General features: G+C 37.0%; 1 protein-coding gene across 22 annotated transcripts in view; it reads right to left on the reverse strand.

The window, feature by feature from the left end:
- Nucleotides 1-452: 452 nt before the first annotated feature.
- Nucleotides 453-17,757, reverse strand: part of MLIP (muscular LMNA interacting protein) — a 283,019-nt gene continuing 265,714 nt past the window's right edge. For 6 of the 22 annotated variants that reach the window (XM_028479072.2, XM_028479077.2, XM_028479076.2 and 3 more), the window contains 2 exons: nucleotides 13,403-13,456; nucleotides 11,807-11,977 (listed from right to left, as the gene is read on the reverse strand). In XM_028479072.2, coding sequence (XP_028334873.1) covers nucleotides 11,927-11,977; nucleotides 13,403-13,456 — 105 coding nt within the window. In that variant the 3' untranslated portion in view covers nucleotides 11,807-11,926. Of the gene's footprint in view, nucleotides 2,185-11,796; nucleotides 11,978-13,402; nucleotides 13,457-17,757 lie in introns of those variants that run through there. The other 16 variants (XM_028479082.2, XM_055079756.1, XM_028479085.2 and 13 more) reach the window with 9 other exon arrangements.

A 17,757-nucleotide genomic window follows, 5' to 3' on the forward strand; every position in this document is an offset into this window, starting at 1 on the left:
AAGTTGCCTTCAAAGATGGTAAAGCCTGTGGTTTCAAAGCTCATACCTCCAAGTAGAGAGATACTCAGGGACATAAGAGCCCTAACACATTGCTGGTGGGAATAAAAATGAGGACATGCATTCTAGAGAATAGCAGTCCGGAAGCATTTCATCAAATTAAGCACATACAGACTTAAACAATTCTAAACCTGGGTATATATTCCAGAGAAATTCTCACAAAGGTCCACAGGAGGTTACATGCAACAATACACATCACAGCTGCTCCTGGTAGAGGGATGTATCCTGAGAGCTCACCGTGGGGCAGGTGGGCAGGTGAGATGTGAAGACCGCACCCCAGGTAGCTGTGAGGAAGCAATCCACTAGGTATTTATAGAACAATGTGGATAGAGCTTAAAAGCCATGTGCTAAGGGGAAAAAGAAAAGAAACAAAATATAAACTATAATGTCATTTACTTTTATTAAATACATATGCAGAGAAAAACAATGCACAGCCTCAAAACATATATAGGTAAAGAATATTTATCAAACACAAGAATGTGTGCTTATAGCAGAAAGGAAGATAGAAATTGTTATAAAAGTTAATCAATCAATCATCCAATCAACAAGTACACAGAAGAGGGGGTCTTGCCCAAACTTATAACAGCAATGAATTAGGGAGTGTGATCAACTCAACCTTTTATTCTCAAAGTCAAAAATGAATGGACAAATGATTGAATAAATCACTTGGCCTTAGAATCTGATTATCTGGATGTTAATACCACTTACTAACTTGATTTAACCTTTTGGAGCCTATTCTTACAAACATAAAATATGAAAAATACTATTACCTGTTTCACGGGCTCATTGTGAAGGTTAAATCAAATTCATGGTGCCTGACACATGATCAGAGCACACTGACTACTAGAGATGGTTATCAATAATCTAAAGTGATGCCTCACACAATTTAGCAGGTAGAGATTTTTGTTTGGGGGAGGAGAGAGATCAGAAAGCTTTACTAAGGCTCCACTGCTCTTCACATACTAATGGAGTGGATGATGAGAACTTTGTATTTCCAGGTGCCAACTGATGACTGACAATGGAGACTTCCAAAATGGCCTGTGGAGGATGAGGAGGCCAGTGGCTCTTCTGTGGGCAACTCTCCCTGCTTTGCCCTGGGCAGGATGATGGGGGTGTTGGAGCAGTGGTCTGAGGGAGCCATGGTTCAGACAGAGCTGGCTCCCAGGGGAGCATGGGTTGTGTGCAAGGGTATAAGTCTCTACTGAGAGTCCTCTGCTACCAGAAGCTCACTGTCCAGAACTATTGTGGGCTCTTCCTTAGTGTGTTGCCCCAGTAGAAGTCTAGAAAAAGGAAGCCACTTAGAGAAGGTGAGCACAGGATACTGAAGATGGCAGCTGGGAAAGAAAGAGACCACGGCCAATATGGTGGGCATCGGGACTGCTGGAGGTTGGCGCCGGGATTGTCACCAACAGTGTGGTTTGCTCTATGGTCTTGGCTGCTCCCAAGATTATGGGTACAAACTAACTCTGAAGTAGCATTTGCAAGAATCCTGTGGTGATGGTCAGAGAGACAGTGATGTTAGAAACATTCCAGCAACACCACCTCAACATGACCGTCTGTCCCATCAAGCACAGAACACAAACAGAACAGGAGAATAGCATGCATTTTGTGAAAATACCCACTTTCTCACATTCAAGAGCTCCCCCAATGAACTCCTGAAAGCAGGCAGGGGCTCCTTTTGAAAAACTTTCTGTTCTTTTTTATTACATGAAAAAGAAATTAAGCAGAAGGGGAATAAATCTTGATTCAGGGAGTAATGTGTGCATTAAATAAAACTGGTGTTGAAACATCGTCACACGCATCCTTCTATTTCCCTGTGATTCTTCTTTATTTGGCTGCTAAACAGAGGGGCATGTTAGTATTGCTGTCAGCTTAATAGAAGGCATTCAAGGCTCTAACAGTGGTGGGAGAAACTGTAGGTAAATGTCTCCTATGCCAGGTATTTGTGAGTACTTCCATGTTATATGCCTGCGAGAAACTTTTTTTTAGTTCCACTGCAGTTCATAAAGGAAACACTAAGACTGAAAAAATATAGTAATAAAAGTTAAATCTAGCAAGTGATTAGCACCAGCACTCCAAAAAAACTTCAGCCCAGTCTGGGTTTTCACTTCTGCTCTATCTTCATTGCTGCAAAATAAGAGAAAATAGTAGTCAGGTTGATGGGCTATAGAATTTTTAAAAATATGCCCCATTCATATTCAGGTATAGCATCTCATATAAAAAATGGTTTGGAGTAGGAAGTTTTTGTTTATTTTATTTTTTCCCTCAGTAGCTGTTGTCTTGTTATACAGTTAATGGCAGGATAAAGACCCACAGCTGTACCTTCAAATCAGACCCTGATCTCTCAAGAGCTCAGCAAAGCAGTACTGGCTTTGAGGGGTTGATGCCACCTTAAGGAATAGCCCTGCCATAACCCACCCACACCTCCTCACCCTTCAATCGCTTGGTTACCTTTTCCTTCAGCACTGAGTGCATTGTTACATAAAATGTAACCTCTAAAACACGGAGGAGGTAAAGTGAACTGGGATTGAATTAAGTACCAGCTTTTGCAAAAGGGAACATTACAAAAGTGAGAGACAGCAAATGAACCTCTTGCTATGGAGTACGGAGTGGAGTGGTTGCACTGATTTCTTTATCCATCAATCTCTATTTGATAGGGTTGCACTGCCTGGAGCAGACAAGATAAACTTAACTGAGTGGAGATTTGTATTAGCAGATTATACCCGTCGAGAAAGAAGTATAAAAGAAAATATCAGAGAGGAGGGCAAAAGAGAAATTTAGTTCTAAAACTGTACTCTAATAGAACGATGTGATGAAATGATGCCAGTGGAAGGAAATGACCATAACTTTGTATTTCCAGGTGCCAATGCTTGGCTGTCAAAGGAGCATTTCATCCCAAAATGGCTGGTGGAAATTGAGGGGGGTCACTTTCTCTTCTTTGGGCAACTCTCTCTGTTTTTTGTTTCTTTTAATTTTTATTGGAGTGCAGTTGATTTACAATGTTGTGTTGGTTTCAGGTGTACAGCAAGGTGAATCAGTTATACATATACATATATCCACGCTTTTTTAGATTCTTTTCGCATATAGGTCATTATAGAGTATTGGGTACAGTTCCCTGTGCTATACAGTAGGTCCTTATTCATTATCTATTTTATATATAGTAGTGTGTATATGTCAATCCCCAACTCCCAATTTATCCCTCCCCCCTCCCATTTCTCCCGGTAACTATAGGTTTGTTTTCCACATCTGAGACTCTATTTCTGTTTTGTAAATAAGTTGTTTTTTGTTTGTTTGGTTCGTTGTTTGTTGTTTGGTTGGTTGTTTTGTCCTGGGCTGGATCACAGGGTGAAGAAGTAATCATCTGAGAGAGCTGTGGCTCAAAGTTGGCTCCAAGGTGGACATGGGGTATGTGCAAGGTGTAAGGAAAGCAGACAGGAAAACTGCACGTGGCATAGCCAAGTCGCTGAGCAGGATGGTGAAACAGGACACGCCCTGCATCATGGAAGAGGAGCTGCATTTGTTAGATTAGAAGGAGGAGGTGGAGGAAAAGTTGCTAAAACAAGAAGTAGCTTCACTCCTGCACTGATTTGTTCTAGCCACAGAAAATCAACAGTCATGAAATAAGTGAGTTGTAGCTTTCATCATCTGGAATTCTCTGCAGGTTTCGAATGAAAAGAGAAAAAGCCTCAATTCCTCCTTTTCTTTCTAACAAATAAAAACTAGCATGTTTTTGATTTTCCTGAGTGTAGCAACATTTGGTAGTTACTCTCACAAAAGATTTAAAGAAATCATCTTCTTTGGCTAACCTTTATGAAGGGCTATTTATTTTACATATCAATACTAAGCACTTTACATGCATGAATGCAAATCTTCACCATAATCCTTTGATCTCATATTACAGAGAATGAAATTGAGGCTCCAAAGATTAAATATCATGCCCAAGGACACAGTATTTGAAACGAAACCCTCATTTGTTCAATGTTTCTTGTTTTTTTTGGTTGTTCGTGCAGTCATTAGTTTGTTTCATCCATATTAAAACATGTATCACGTCTGGCTTATAAATGCTAAACTCTCTGTCACCAGAAGAGTTTCAACAAAAGATTTATAAGGCTATACGGGATTATAACATTCAATAAAATATTGGACTAAATGCCCTCTCAATTATCTTTCAAATGTAAGATGTTATAATTATAGGAATAATTAATGAGATGGAAGAGGAGTAAGCATCTCATCCTCTGACACCAGGCTGGCAAATTGAGCACTATTTCTCAGCTCTTCCTGAATGCAATGGAAGGTCAAAGTAATGTTTGCCACCACGATTCAGCAGCTGGTTTGAAATGGCATGATGCTATGACAGGTAGAGTCATGATTTTGGACGTTTTGTGGCGTTTCTACTTTCCTTTGCCAATCTGAGTATAGGTAAAGAGCTGAATAACTTGGGAAAATCAAATGTCTACATTTAAGAAAGATGGAGGGGCTTCCCTGCTGGCGCAGTGGTTGCGCGTCCGCCTGCCGATGCAGGGGAACCGGGTTCGCGCCCCGGTCTGGGAGGATCCCACGTGCCGCGGAGTGGCTGGGCCCGTGAGCCGTGGCCGCTGGGCCTGCGCGTCCGGAGCCTGTGCACCGCAATGGGAGAGGCCACGACAGAGGGAGGCCCGCATACCACAAAAAAAAAAAAAAAAAAAAAGATGGAGATCATTAATAAAATAAATAAATCATTATTTTCAGATTAGACTGCTGGCAGTGAAGGCTCGGTATTATATCCTATCACCAGTTGAACAACAGGCTTATTTTGGATAAGAAAATATAAATAAGAAAGACCTTAAGACATTTACAAAATCATAATTTTGAAGGGAGTCACATTCCAAAATTTGTTTCTCTTAGAGTTAACTTTGGGTAATAAGTGATGTAGTTGTGAAACTTTAATCCAATATTACAAAAAGAATGTTCTTAAAGAATGTGCTGTGTACATTGATTTTCCCTTCCCTTTTAATACATAACCAACTCTGAATATTCTTATCTGCCAAAGGAAAGCAGAATGATCTACATATACGTTTTTGTAAAGATGAAACCAGAGCAAATTGTCATTTCCAGAAAATGTATATCATAATTTATTGACAGCTACATATTCATTCTTTTCTGAAAGATTTTAAATATATTATGGACATTTACATAACTACTAACTATGGTGTAAAAATACAAGATCTAGTATCAGAATTTATTATCCATAAGCCAGAAGTGATAAGATGTTCATTAGCTAAGGTCCTGCAAAGGTAGGATGGTAGGTGGAGAATGTGGATATAATTAACTCTAGGAAAGACAATATTGAATCTGGGGTCAAAAACATTTAATATCTGGGTTACCTGAGCTTCACATAGTTATTAACCCTGATTCTATTATTTTGTTTTTCTTGAAAAACTAGCACACACAGGAATGTCTGTCCTTCTACTTTCTGACTTCTGCTCAGCTTTTTACCGTGATTCACTACAATATAAAAACCAACATTAGCTCTTGAAAAGACTTTGAAGGAGAAACCCCCAAACTGTCAAACCCCCACTTCTCCTACAGTATTCTCAACGGAGTCCCTAGAAAAGAAAAATCAGTGAGACTTCTTTCTTTTTAGTGGCTATTTCAGGGTCAGACTCTGAGATTTCAGTTCTGCCCCATGTCAGCCAGGTGTAAGGACAAAGAGAAATGTTCAAAAAGAGGCTTAATTCCCCTTGTTGAAAATAAGTGAAGAGATTTCCCTCCCTTGTTCCTAGAGCAATTTATTTTAGAAAACTTGTCTTTATAAGTACATTCTCCTCTCTTTGAAATGGTGATAAATCCTTGTGAAAACTAGATGGGCATTTTGTCAGCTTTAAGACTCAGGAAAGTCTCAAGGACTTGAGAACCATCTCCTTTGAAGGTAAACATCCGAGGGAGATAGCAGCCTTATCTCCGAGTATCTCCTAGTTTCTGAGGGAGGGTGGGAGCCTAACTTTAGCTGAGACCTGGCTCTAAGCTATAAAACTACCTCCTATCATAAAGATATGAGAAGTTTCTTTTTCCTTTGGGTAAAGCCAATGAACTAACACAGATTGTCCCCCCAATTAACAGGTGATTTAGGATGAACTGTGTGTAATAAATGGTACTTGTCAAGTCCTCTTACTTGAGGATAAATTGAATTATTGTTTATCTTGAGAACATATATATAATGGGTTACACCTACTCGGCTGCATGAAGGGTGAGATTTCTTCTCTCTTTGCAGTCTCTTAGTGTTTGTGATAGACATCACATTCTGGTTTGAATGCTTAGTCAATAATATAAGTGTTTTCTTTCTCTATCACCTTTGTGAAGAGGACTCCTGGGTTGGCAAAAATATATTTTTTTAAATTTTATTTCCTCAACACAGGCTGTGGGCTTACAACATGGGAAGGTCATCTTAATGGGGTCCACTGTTGCTAAATCTGGTTGTCAGAATGTCCTTCTCTTTATTGTTTCCTTGCCCACCTGGATGGCTGGGCAAGGTAGCTACTCATTCAGGTATTCATATGAGGTTTCTTTATAAGACAGATTTACCCTGGCCCTCTAGCAAGTTGTCTATCAAAGCATATGAATCTTCTTTTCATCAGCAGTTAAAAATATCCAGATACCAAGTTCTTCCCTATGGTTACAACCTTGAATGCTGCAATCCAAGATTTACCAAAGCTTGATTTTGGTAAATAATATTTATGGGAAATTGCCTGAAGAGAATAGAGTGGGCCCATTCCTCTTGGTAATTTCATTTTTACCCTTAAATCAAACCAGAAAATGAGAGTTGCTTCCATGGAAAAATAACTTATTTTTCTCTTTTCTGTGTTCTAATCCAATGGTTCAAGTCCAATGGAGGTTCTGGAATTCAAAATAAAATGAACACAAAAACTTATATTTTTGTTTTTGTTTTGCATTTATATACACTGCAGGAGCAAATCAATCCTAGATGGTCACCTTGCCAGCAGAATTGTTATCTTGGTGACCCTTAAGTGTTCATTAAAAATCCACAAAGAGAAGGAATAAGAACACAGGAGAAGAATTTGCCTAGTATGTGTTCTATGGGCAGGTAGTGAATGATTAGCTCTCCAGTTGTGTTAATAACAAGTGGATACGAAAGGTCAGAACCAAATGCATTTAATCATGCTTTTGAAAATCAATTGACCCTCAGTTAAAAATAAAATAGGCCTAGGACTGAGTGTAGCAGGTGATGTGAAGAGTGGCAGGTCAGTTTATATCTCATCCCCAGTATGACTTTCACATTTAAACCTGTAGAGAGAGAAGTGGGTATAGAGACTGGTTGTGGATCCAAGTTGCTGAATTCACCAGATGTGATGAATACAATCAGAAATGACGGTTGCTAGTGGAATTTAATTTTTTCTAAGTAACTATAATCAGAAAGCATTTATCTCAGGCAGAGAGTCTGCTTTAAATTAGATGGTGTTATATGTACACCTACTTGGAGATTACTGCATTGGTGTCAACAGTTGTTGGTGGGAATGTAAATTGGTGCAGCCACTATGGCAAACAGTATGGAGGGTCCTCAAAAAACTAAAAAAAGTGTTACCATGAAATCCAGCAATCCCATCCCTGGGCATATATCTGGACAAAACTAATTCAAAAAGATACCTGTGCCCCTATGCTCATAGCAGCACTATTCACAATAGCCAAGACATGGAAACAACCTAAATGTCTATCAACAGAGGAATGGATAAAGAAGATGTGGTATATATGTGTGTGTATATATATATATATATATATATATATATATATATATATATATACACATATACACACACACAATGGAATACTAGTCAGCCATAAAAAAGAATGAAATAATGCCATTTACAGCAACATGGATGGAACTAGAGATTATTATACTAAGTGAAGTAAGTCAGAAAGAGACAAACACCATACGATATCACTTATATGTGGAATCTAAAATACAACACAAATGAACATCTCTATGATGCAGAAACAGACTCACAGACATAGAGAACAGACTTGTGTCTGCCAAGGGGTTGGGGGAAGGGAAGAAGGACTGGGAGTTGGGGATTAGCAGATGCAAACTAGTATATATAGGATGGATGAACAACAAGGTCCTACTGTATAGCACAGGGGACTATATTCAATATCCTGTGATAAACCATAATGGAAAAGAATATGAAAAAGAATATATATATGTATAGCTGAATCACTTTTCTGTACAGCAGAAATTAACACATTTTAAATCAACTATACTTCAATAAAATTTAAAAAATAAATGCAAGCACACTCAAAAGAAAAGAAATATATGAAAGTGATCTTTCTTTGAAAATTGATCAACCAGCTGATCACAATGGTTAAGTCCATTGTTTAGGGGTCTCTCTTTCTTCTATGAGGGTTAATCAGTGGCCAAGTATTTTTTAAAGTGCCAAATAAAATGTTAAATAAAACATTCTTTGGAAGTACTAGCCCCCAGACTCAACTCGCACCAAATGCTATGCCTGGCCCCAACCTAAGTATTTTCTAAACCTGTGTAGAATGTCAAAGGAAACGTAAAGCATTAGGTTGTACTAACTCAATTACAGTGAATCTCAGCATAGAACAGATCTCTCAGAAGTAATCTACCATAGATTAAAGTACATGTTAAACTTTTATGACATTAGACAGGAAGAATTTGTGACCCGAATTTTTATTAATCCAAAGCATTCCCTGAAACACCGTTTCTTATGATCCTCCTGCTTTTACTTTCAAATTTTTGTTTCCAAGGTTGATTTGATTGACTTTTCTAGACTCCCAATGAAGGAGCTAGAATTTGAGGATCTCAATCTTGTTGTACATGTAAATCATCAGTGGAGATTTTAAACGAGCATTTGCCCACCTCCAGAGATTCTTTTTTTTTTTTCCACTTTTTTTTTGAACTTAACAGTTTATTTTGATTTTGACTTTTAAAAAATACTTTTGAGCATTGCTTTAAAAAACAACAACACATGCTTTTAAGAGCAACAGAGCAATAATGAGATATTATTTTTCCATTTCAATTTCTCTGATTTCTAAAGAGAATCTAAAAATTATCAAGGGACCAGTGGAGACATTTTTTGTGGTTTTTTTGATTGATAGTTTTTTGTTTTATTGGAGTACAGTTGCTTTACAGTATTGTGTTAGTTTATACTGTAGAGCAAAGTGAATCAGCTATACGTATACATATATCCCCTCTTTTTTGGATTTCCTTCTCATTTAGGTCACCACAGAGCACTGAGTAGAGTTCCCTGAGATATACAGTAGGTTCTCATTAGGTATCTATTTTATACATAGTATTAATAGTGTATATATGTCAATCCCAATCTCCCAGTTCATTCCAGCACCCCCTTCTCCTTGGTATCTATACATTTGTTCTCCATGTCTGTGTCTCTATTTCTGCTTTGTAAATAAGATTGTCTATACCAATTTTTTCAGATTCCACATATATGCATTAATATATGATATTTGTTTTTCTTTCTGACTTCACTCTCTATGACAGTCTCTAGGTCTATCCATATCTCTACAAATGATCCAATTTCATTCCTTTTTATGGCTGAGTAGTATTCCATTGTATATATGTACCACATCTTCTTTATCCATTCCTCTGTTGATGGACATTTAGGTTGCTTCCATGTCCTGGCGATTGTAAATTGTGCTGCAATGAACATTGGGGTTCATGTGTCTTTTTGAATTAAGGTTTTCTATGGGTATATGCCCAGTAGTGGGATTGCTGAGTCATATGGTAGTTCTATTTTAAGTTTTTTTATTTCATTTTCCTAGAGTGGAACCCTGATCTTGGAGCTTTTAAAAGGTCCCAGGAGATTCTAATGTTGAGCCAGAGCTGAGAACCACTGACCTAGATGAGAAGTCAAATTGTTGTTTTGAGTTAGTTGTCTTTAAATGGACTTCATAAATCACAGGACTTGTAAAAATGATGATCATATTAAATCAGATAAATCTGAGGTCTCTGTTTTTAAATGAATTACTGAGCTATTTGAAAAACTAGTGTCTACAAATAGCAGGATCAAATGCAAGAAACAGGAGTCTGGCAGTAAGAAAGGGAGACTGCTCTATTTAAGAAATGAGAGAAAACCAAGAGGGAAATTCTCAGATCTGATCAAGCTTCTTCCATGAGTGTTTATTTGCACTGGATTTGTAACTAGCTTTACTCCTTAGTTCATATGGTCATAAGATGAGAATTGCTTTATAAAAACAGGTAGTTTTCTTGTTTGGTGCTTTATAAAAACAGGTAGTTTTCTTATTTTGTGGGTAAATACATATCAAAAAGAGGGTTTGGGAAAAATACATGGGTAAATATTACAGTCTGATCACATATCATAAGGAATTGTAAAAAGTTGTTAAATTGCTCCCAAATGTGCCAGTATAACTAAGAAGTAAAACCCAGCATACTGGGTGGATGAAATGGTAGTTTAATTATTTATGTTTCTTTTATTTTTTTTAGTTTGATATATATTTATTTTTATTGAAGTATAGCTGATTTACAATGTTGTGTTAGTTTCAGGTGTATAGCAAAATGCTTCAGTTATATATATATATATATATATATATATATATATATATATATATATATATATTCTTTTTCAGATTCTTTTCCATTAGAGGTTATTACAAGATAGTAAATATAGTTCCCTGTGCTATACAGTAGGGCCTTGTTGTTTACACATAGTAGTGTGTATCTGTTAATCTCAAACTCCCAATTTATTCCCCCTCTTTCCCCTTTGGTAACCTTGTTGGTTTTCTATACCTATGAGTCTGTCTCTGCTTTGCAAATAAGTTCATTTGTGTCAAATTTTATATTGCACATATAAGTGATATTATATGATATTTGACTTTCTCTGTATGACTTACTTCACTCAGTATGACAATCTCTAGGTCCATCCATGTTGCTGCAAATGGCATTATTTTGTTCTTTTTTATGGCTGAGTAATACTCCATTTTGTGATTTGTGTGTGTGTGTGTGTGTATACGTTTCTTTTAATATTAAGAGTAACTCACTATCTCTCACAATTGTTAAACTTCAAACTGTAGGGGGTTTTATGGTGTTTCTTTATATATTCTAAACATGAGAGTTGAACTCATTTTTTCACAATCTTATCCACTAGTTTAATGTTAAGATTTATCTCTAGGATTGTGATAGCTGGTGCCCCAAAAATGCAAATACTACATCTACCCTGTTCTTCTCAGCAATGGAGTCTTTCACATTACCTAAGATTCTCTTAATTCAGCATTTATTATCTGAACCAGATGCTTTTGTTATTTAAACAACCCACTGACTTTCTGTTATTGTGTAAAAACATTCTTATTTCTATCTGTAGTCTCTGTAAGCTTGAGCTAAAATTATGATGTTTGAAACAGAACATTTGATTATTTTTTAACATTCATTGAAAATGTACAAAATTTATTCAAACGTTCTCCTTTTTTTGGAACTACATATTTGTCCAATTGTTTTACTATTACACAATTTGCCACCATCACAGTGAAAGAGCTGACACATTTGACAGAGTTAATCTCCTTAATATATAAAGGGAGTTTACAACTCAATAATAAAAATATTACTAGACCAGTAGATAAATGCTTAACATGATGCAAAAGCAAAATAGACAAGAATAACAGAAAAAGACAGAATTTTTAAATGCAAATAAAAATGAAAGATAATTTCCTCTTTTAACCTGCAAATATTTTAAAGCATGATTTTAAAGGGGAAAAAGATTTAAATAGTATAGATAGAGATTTAGATAAAGATAGCTGGATAGAGGAAAGTAGATTGTTTAAGAGCATAGGCCCCAGACAGTCATATCTGGATTCCATTCCTGACTGTACAGACACTTGTCAGCTATTTGACTTTAGGCAATAAATGGATTTCTCTTGGCCCCAGTTTCCTCACCTGTAAAATGGGAACAATAATACTTAACTTACAATGTTTTGTGAAGATTAAGTAAAATAATGCATCTAAAGTGCATAACATGGTAACATATAATAAACTCTCAATAAATTGGCAATTATAATAATTCTCAATGCTGACAGATATATAGTACACAGAAACAGGTATTATAACAAGTCTCTGGTAAGGTGAATTGCTACAGTTGTTCAGCAATGCAACTTGGCTACATGTATCAAAAGTTTCCCATATGTCCATACTCATTACACCAATAATCCCGGTTTTAAAAAAAATCAGAGATATGGTCAAGGATACAAATTCATAACATGCCTTTATATTTTAATGACTAAAGTTATAGCAGAGAGACACATTGGTCCTGTATATGTTTCAAAATTTGCAGAAATAGGGATGTCACTTTATGAAATAACCCTAAATTGTGGAAAATATGCTTGGGAAAAAATTCAGATTTCATTTAGAATCTTATCTGGAATTTTATTATTCTTATTGCTCTTTTGTGTTATTATTTTTTTTTTCTAAACTTAGAGGCTACAAAACTGAGCAGGCCTCATTTGTGAGGGTATCTGGAATGAATGAATGAGCTCACTTTTTACCATCTTAAAGATAAGTCCTTTACTGATTCACTTTGTTGTAAAGGAGAAACTAACACACTATTGTAAAACAGTTATACTCCAATAAAGATGTTAAAAAAAAAAAAAAGAAATGAAAGTGGAAACTTTAAAACTAATGCTACAAAAAAAAAAAAAAAGAATTTCTTTTCCATATTTACCACTTTGTCTGAAGGGATATAGAAGAAGAAAACATGTTCATTTATTCTTTTTCTTAACACAAAATTTAAATTTTTTTTCAAATCTTTTCTGTGTCTCTTTGGCATAACATTTATAAAAATAAAAAGGTTTTTTGCATTTATTTTTGTCTGTTAGCTCAAAATGTGATAGTGGTTAAACATTTGCATGAAATTCAGAGGTATGTTTGAGATGGCACACTCTGGCCTGTATGCTACCCGCCATATGCAAAATTCACTTGGGGGATGGGAAACTGAGCTATCATGATGTCCTGAGACCTGACTCAGAAGACACATATAAGTATTATTGGATATCCGTTGACCCTCTAGAAAAAGAAGACAACAGTGGTTTCACATATGAATCCAAAGAGAAAATCACGAAGACAGAGGGGATAGAAGTTAGTTTGTGACAAAGGTGCTACATACATGGGGACCTCTAGTACAACTTCCACATTGAGAAGCAGCAAGAATTTACTCATGTGACTATCAGAGTAGGCCAGTTCATTCTTTCTTTTTTTTAAAAAAAACTGATTTTATTAATATTTTTAAAAAATAAGATTGGCTTATTTCTACAACCTAATATCACATGGAAACAGATAAACAGATCTCCAATTGTATCTTCCATTTACCTCTTCAGAATCAAGAGTTTCGTGTTCCGGAATAGCCATCATTGGATGACTCAACTTCACAGAAAAGACGCCCAGGAAGTGAACAGGGATAGAAGTAAGGAGAGATAAATGTTTAAATTTCATTTAAGTTGACAGTTAAATGATGATGTAAGTATATTATTGCTGATCATATTCTACCAATGTAAACATTAAGATTTGATTGTTATTAAAAACAAAGCACTATACATACACTTAAATCTATTCAGACAGAAGAAAAGTCATAGATAGATATGCAAGCAAAAGAGACAGAATGAGGGACACAGACAAGGAGAAAACAATCATTTATAATAAATCTGCTTACCCCCTTTATTTTTTGACCATCTCTCCTCACTCCAACATTAGAGTAACCACAATACCTGATTTTACTGGAGCATCCCCAGTTTCAACAACTATCCTGGGCAAATCTGGGCTGTGGAAATAATTGGCCCCCTTTTACTCTCAACCTGGTCTTGATTTGATCAATAAATCATTGGATCAGTGATCAGCCCCTGATGCTCCAGGGCAATTCAGGGGCTCCCAGCAATGCACCCTTGGCCCTAGGAGGACATCACCAGAGGCTGATGGGGAGGCCAAGGAGGTCCCATCTCACTTTCCCTCTGTTCTAGCTGATTTTCAAGAAAGGAGCCTGCTTTTATTTAAAGCTACAGCTTCATTAAATGCCAACCATTAAATTCTGTCCCAACTATGAAATTCTCTTGAGTGTCATAACTTCAGGGATCCCAGCTTCCTGAGACCATTATTTTAAATAGAAGCATGATCTGTCCCCAAGCCAACTAGAGATTCAAATAGTTTTCCAAAAATCAGCTGAAAGTACCTACTTTCTCCTGTTCATCAGGGTCCCCTGAGATTGTAAACCTGGCTTAGGATCAGATGCTATGTACCCCTTCAAACTTCAGACCAAGACAATTGGTCCTAGGACAGCAAAATCTTTAGCATACCTAGGCTAAATGGTATGATAATTCTATGGATCATTGAAGTTTGTACCATGGCAAATCCCCATTCTCCTAGTCTCCTAAGATAGAGTAGAATAAACATCCTAAAATTTGAAAAAGTTGTTGCCCCAATAAAATATTCAACTGAGATTGGAAAAGCAATTGAGTAATTATGTGATATCTGTTTTACCTTCTATCCCATCTTTCCAATATAGGTATTCATTCATTTAAATCCATTTTATTCTAATCTTCAATTTCAAAAACTATGTATTAACTATGCTAACCAACAAAAGAGAACAGCAAATGACTGATCCTAATTAATTGGTAATCCCCGAATCATTTATATTTGGCTTTGGAATGCTTTCCTCTATTTATGATCCTGGGTCCCAATAAGTTTGCTTTCTTATTATCCTCAAGGTGACCAAAAACATTACATAAAATGTGATACTGTTAATGGAGTTAGTCATAGTAATTTATTGTGTACTCACATGATAAATTTGTTATATGTATTTGTTTATTTAGTGTTGACAGCAACCTAGTGAGGTGAGCGCTAATTTTACCCTGATTCACAAATGAGGAAACAAAAGCACCAAGAGGCAGGATAACTTCTTCAAGGTCCAGAGCTAGTAAGTGGCAGAGTCATGATTGGAATCCAGAGTGACAGTCTCTGAAGACTGTTCTTTCAAAGCAGTAGGCAGTGGTAACATGTCACTGGGAAGATGCTCGGGAGACAGGAGTGGGGAGACAGAGGGAGGGAGTGGTGTGTGTGCCATTTTGCAAAAGGGAAAGCCATGTGCAAGAGTGTCAGAATCAGAAGCAGTTTGGAGTCGTTGGTGTAGCTGGTGTCTCCATTCAGGAGACACAGACAATGAAGCTCGTATGTCAGACTAGGAGTCTGGGATTCATTCTCTAGGCAGTGAGAAACCACTGAATCTCCAAGCAAGAAGGGGACACGTGCAATCAGATTTTCATGTCAAATAATGTCACCCTGGCTGATGTGCAGAATATAGATGGGGGAGGAGGGTTGGAAGATATGTAAGTAATCAGAGAGACAGAGAATAAAGAAGAAGGTCTAAATAAAAGTGTTGCCTTAGAGCATAGAATAAATTCAAGTTTTCCTGGGTGACTCTAGGCCCCCCTACTCTCTAGGGTGAGTGAAGGGAAGAAAAATTGCGAAATGTTCCAGAGGAATACTGTTGAAGTTGGTACGTGTGCAGAATGCAGAGGTTTTGTAAAACATGAGGTCTGGAGATGTCACATGGGGAGAACAAATATGGCAGGAACATCCTCTCACAGTCAGAATGAGAATGATGACACTAAAACATTGAAATAAATTCCATATAGGTGGATGGCTTGTTATCCAGAGTCAGTGGATACAGGAAGACAGAGAGAGTCCTCCAAGCCTGTTTACTTGGTGGTGAGTGTTCTAGAGGACAAATTACTATTTTGTCTCAAAAAAAAAACCAAAACCCTGAAAAGTTACAAATTTTATCCTCAGACAATTATTCAACATAGATGGATCGATGAAATGGAAAGCTTGAGTGAAATGAGACAAAACATCCTTTCATCCTGGATGGAAACTCCAGTCCCAGATATCGTATAACATTCATCAGACCTTTGCTCACTCACCACTGTGGGCTAATCGACAAACCGTATTTGAATGAAGTCTTCGGTTGAGTTTTATTACATTCTTTATCACAGCTGCCACTACACAAATATAAAGCCTTGTGGAGTGTTTGTTACCAGTGTGGGACTTTCTCATAAATGTCACTGCATCTCCAGAGCTAACTTCTCTTCTCTGACAAAGACAGATAAAATTACTGCCAACCAACTGGAGAGAACCCTACACCTAGAAAAAAAGAAAATATGCCTAATGTGGTGAAATCAATTAAGTCTTAATCTAACCGAGGAATGGCATTCAGAGCTGTAACTTTGTGAAACAGCTGTCCCTCCTGGGCAAAGATGAAGTAGATTTTCTTGCCTGCCAAAAATGATGAAGTGTTACAAGAAACGTTCTCATTTTTAAATCACTGAGGGTGCTACACCTGCTATTCAGAATTCACTCCTCGGGATTGCTTTTTAGCTGAACCACATCCTCTTGTAAACCTCCTTTGCTCCATTTGTCTTCAGGAAGCTGTCCCCACTACTCTGTCTCCCACTGAGATTTGTGAATCACTCAAGTTAGAGTGTAACCATCTTAAGAACATCTCTCAGAAATAGACGTGACAATTACTGCAGCGATACCTACATAAAGCACTGTGTTTCCTGAGTACAGTGTCGTCACTGTGAGACTGTGAGCCACTGCATGTCATGTACATTCGATGCTATTCACTTTTAGGTCAATTGTACCTGGCACAGGGACCACTCAGCACAGGAGACACAGAATATGTATTGAATAAATAAATTAATAATGAAAGAGAGAAGGAATGAAATAGAGAAAAGAGAAATCTGCATTAGTGAAGACAGAATTGTTTACTGCATTCCCTAAAGTCTCTTCATTGGTAAGAAATTTTGCAAACTAGAAACGTTTCAACCAGCACCGTGGCACGTGTGCGTTCTGCTTAAGTCCTTCACGATTCTTCTGCTTAAAGTCAGACAGAGGAAGACAAACATCATATGATATCCCTTATATGTGAAATCTAAAAAAGTGATATAAATTAACTTATATACGAAACAGAAACAGACCCACAGACATAGAAAACAAAATTATGGTTACCAAAGAGGAAAGGGGGGAGGATAAATTGGGAATTTGGGATTAACAGATACACACTAATTTATATAAAATACATAAACAACAAGGACCTACTGTATAGCACAGGGAACTATATTCAATATCTTTTAATAGCCTATAATGGAAAAGAATCTGAAAAAGAATATATATATATGTATAACTGAATCACTTTGCTGCACACCTGAAACTAACACATTGTATATTAATTATACTTTAATTTAAAAAAAAGAAAAAATAATAAATAAAAAGAGCTGAATTTAGTTGTCAGTGTTTGAGTCCATAGATTCTACTTGCAGGTTTGTGTCTCTTTCTCTTGAACTGCTCAAGGATCCTGAAACCCTAGGCCTGCAATCGTCTTGATATGCACATGGCTGCCCCTGTTAGACGAAGCTAATCTCCAAGTCAACACAGTGCCCACCAGTCCCAGAGAGGGAGGTCAAGGGTCAGAAGTCACCTATGACCATGCTTATACATAAATGTCTGGTTTACTTCACTCACCTAGGGGATCCGCCTGGCCAAACAAAACACTTGAGTTTTTAATCCCTGATTTACAACACATCCCAGCCCGTAGGATGCACCTGGCGAGTCCTGTAAATTTCAGATTCTGACGCAGCTGGTCTGGGGAGGGTCCTGAGCATCTGCATTTCTAATGG

The sequence above is a fragment of the Physeter macrocephalus genome, chromosome 18, assembly GCF_002837175.3.
Source record: "Physeter macrocephalus isolate SW-GA chromosome 18, ASM283717v5, whole genome shotgun sequence".
Lineage (NCBI taxonomy): Eukaryota > Metazoa > Chordata > Mammalia > Artiodactyla > Physeteridae > Physeter > Physeter macrocephalus.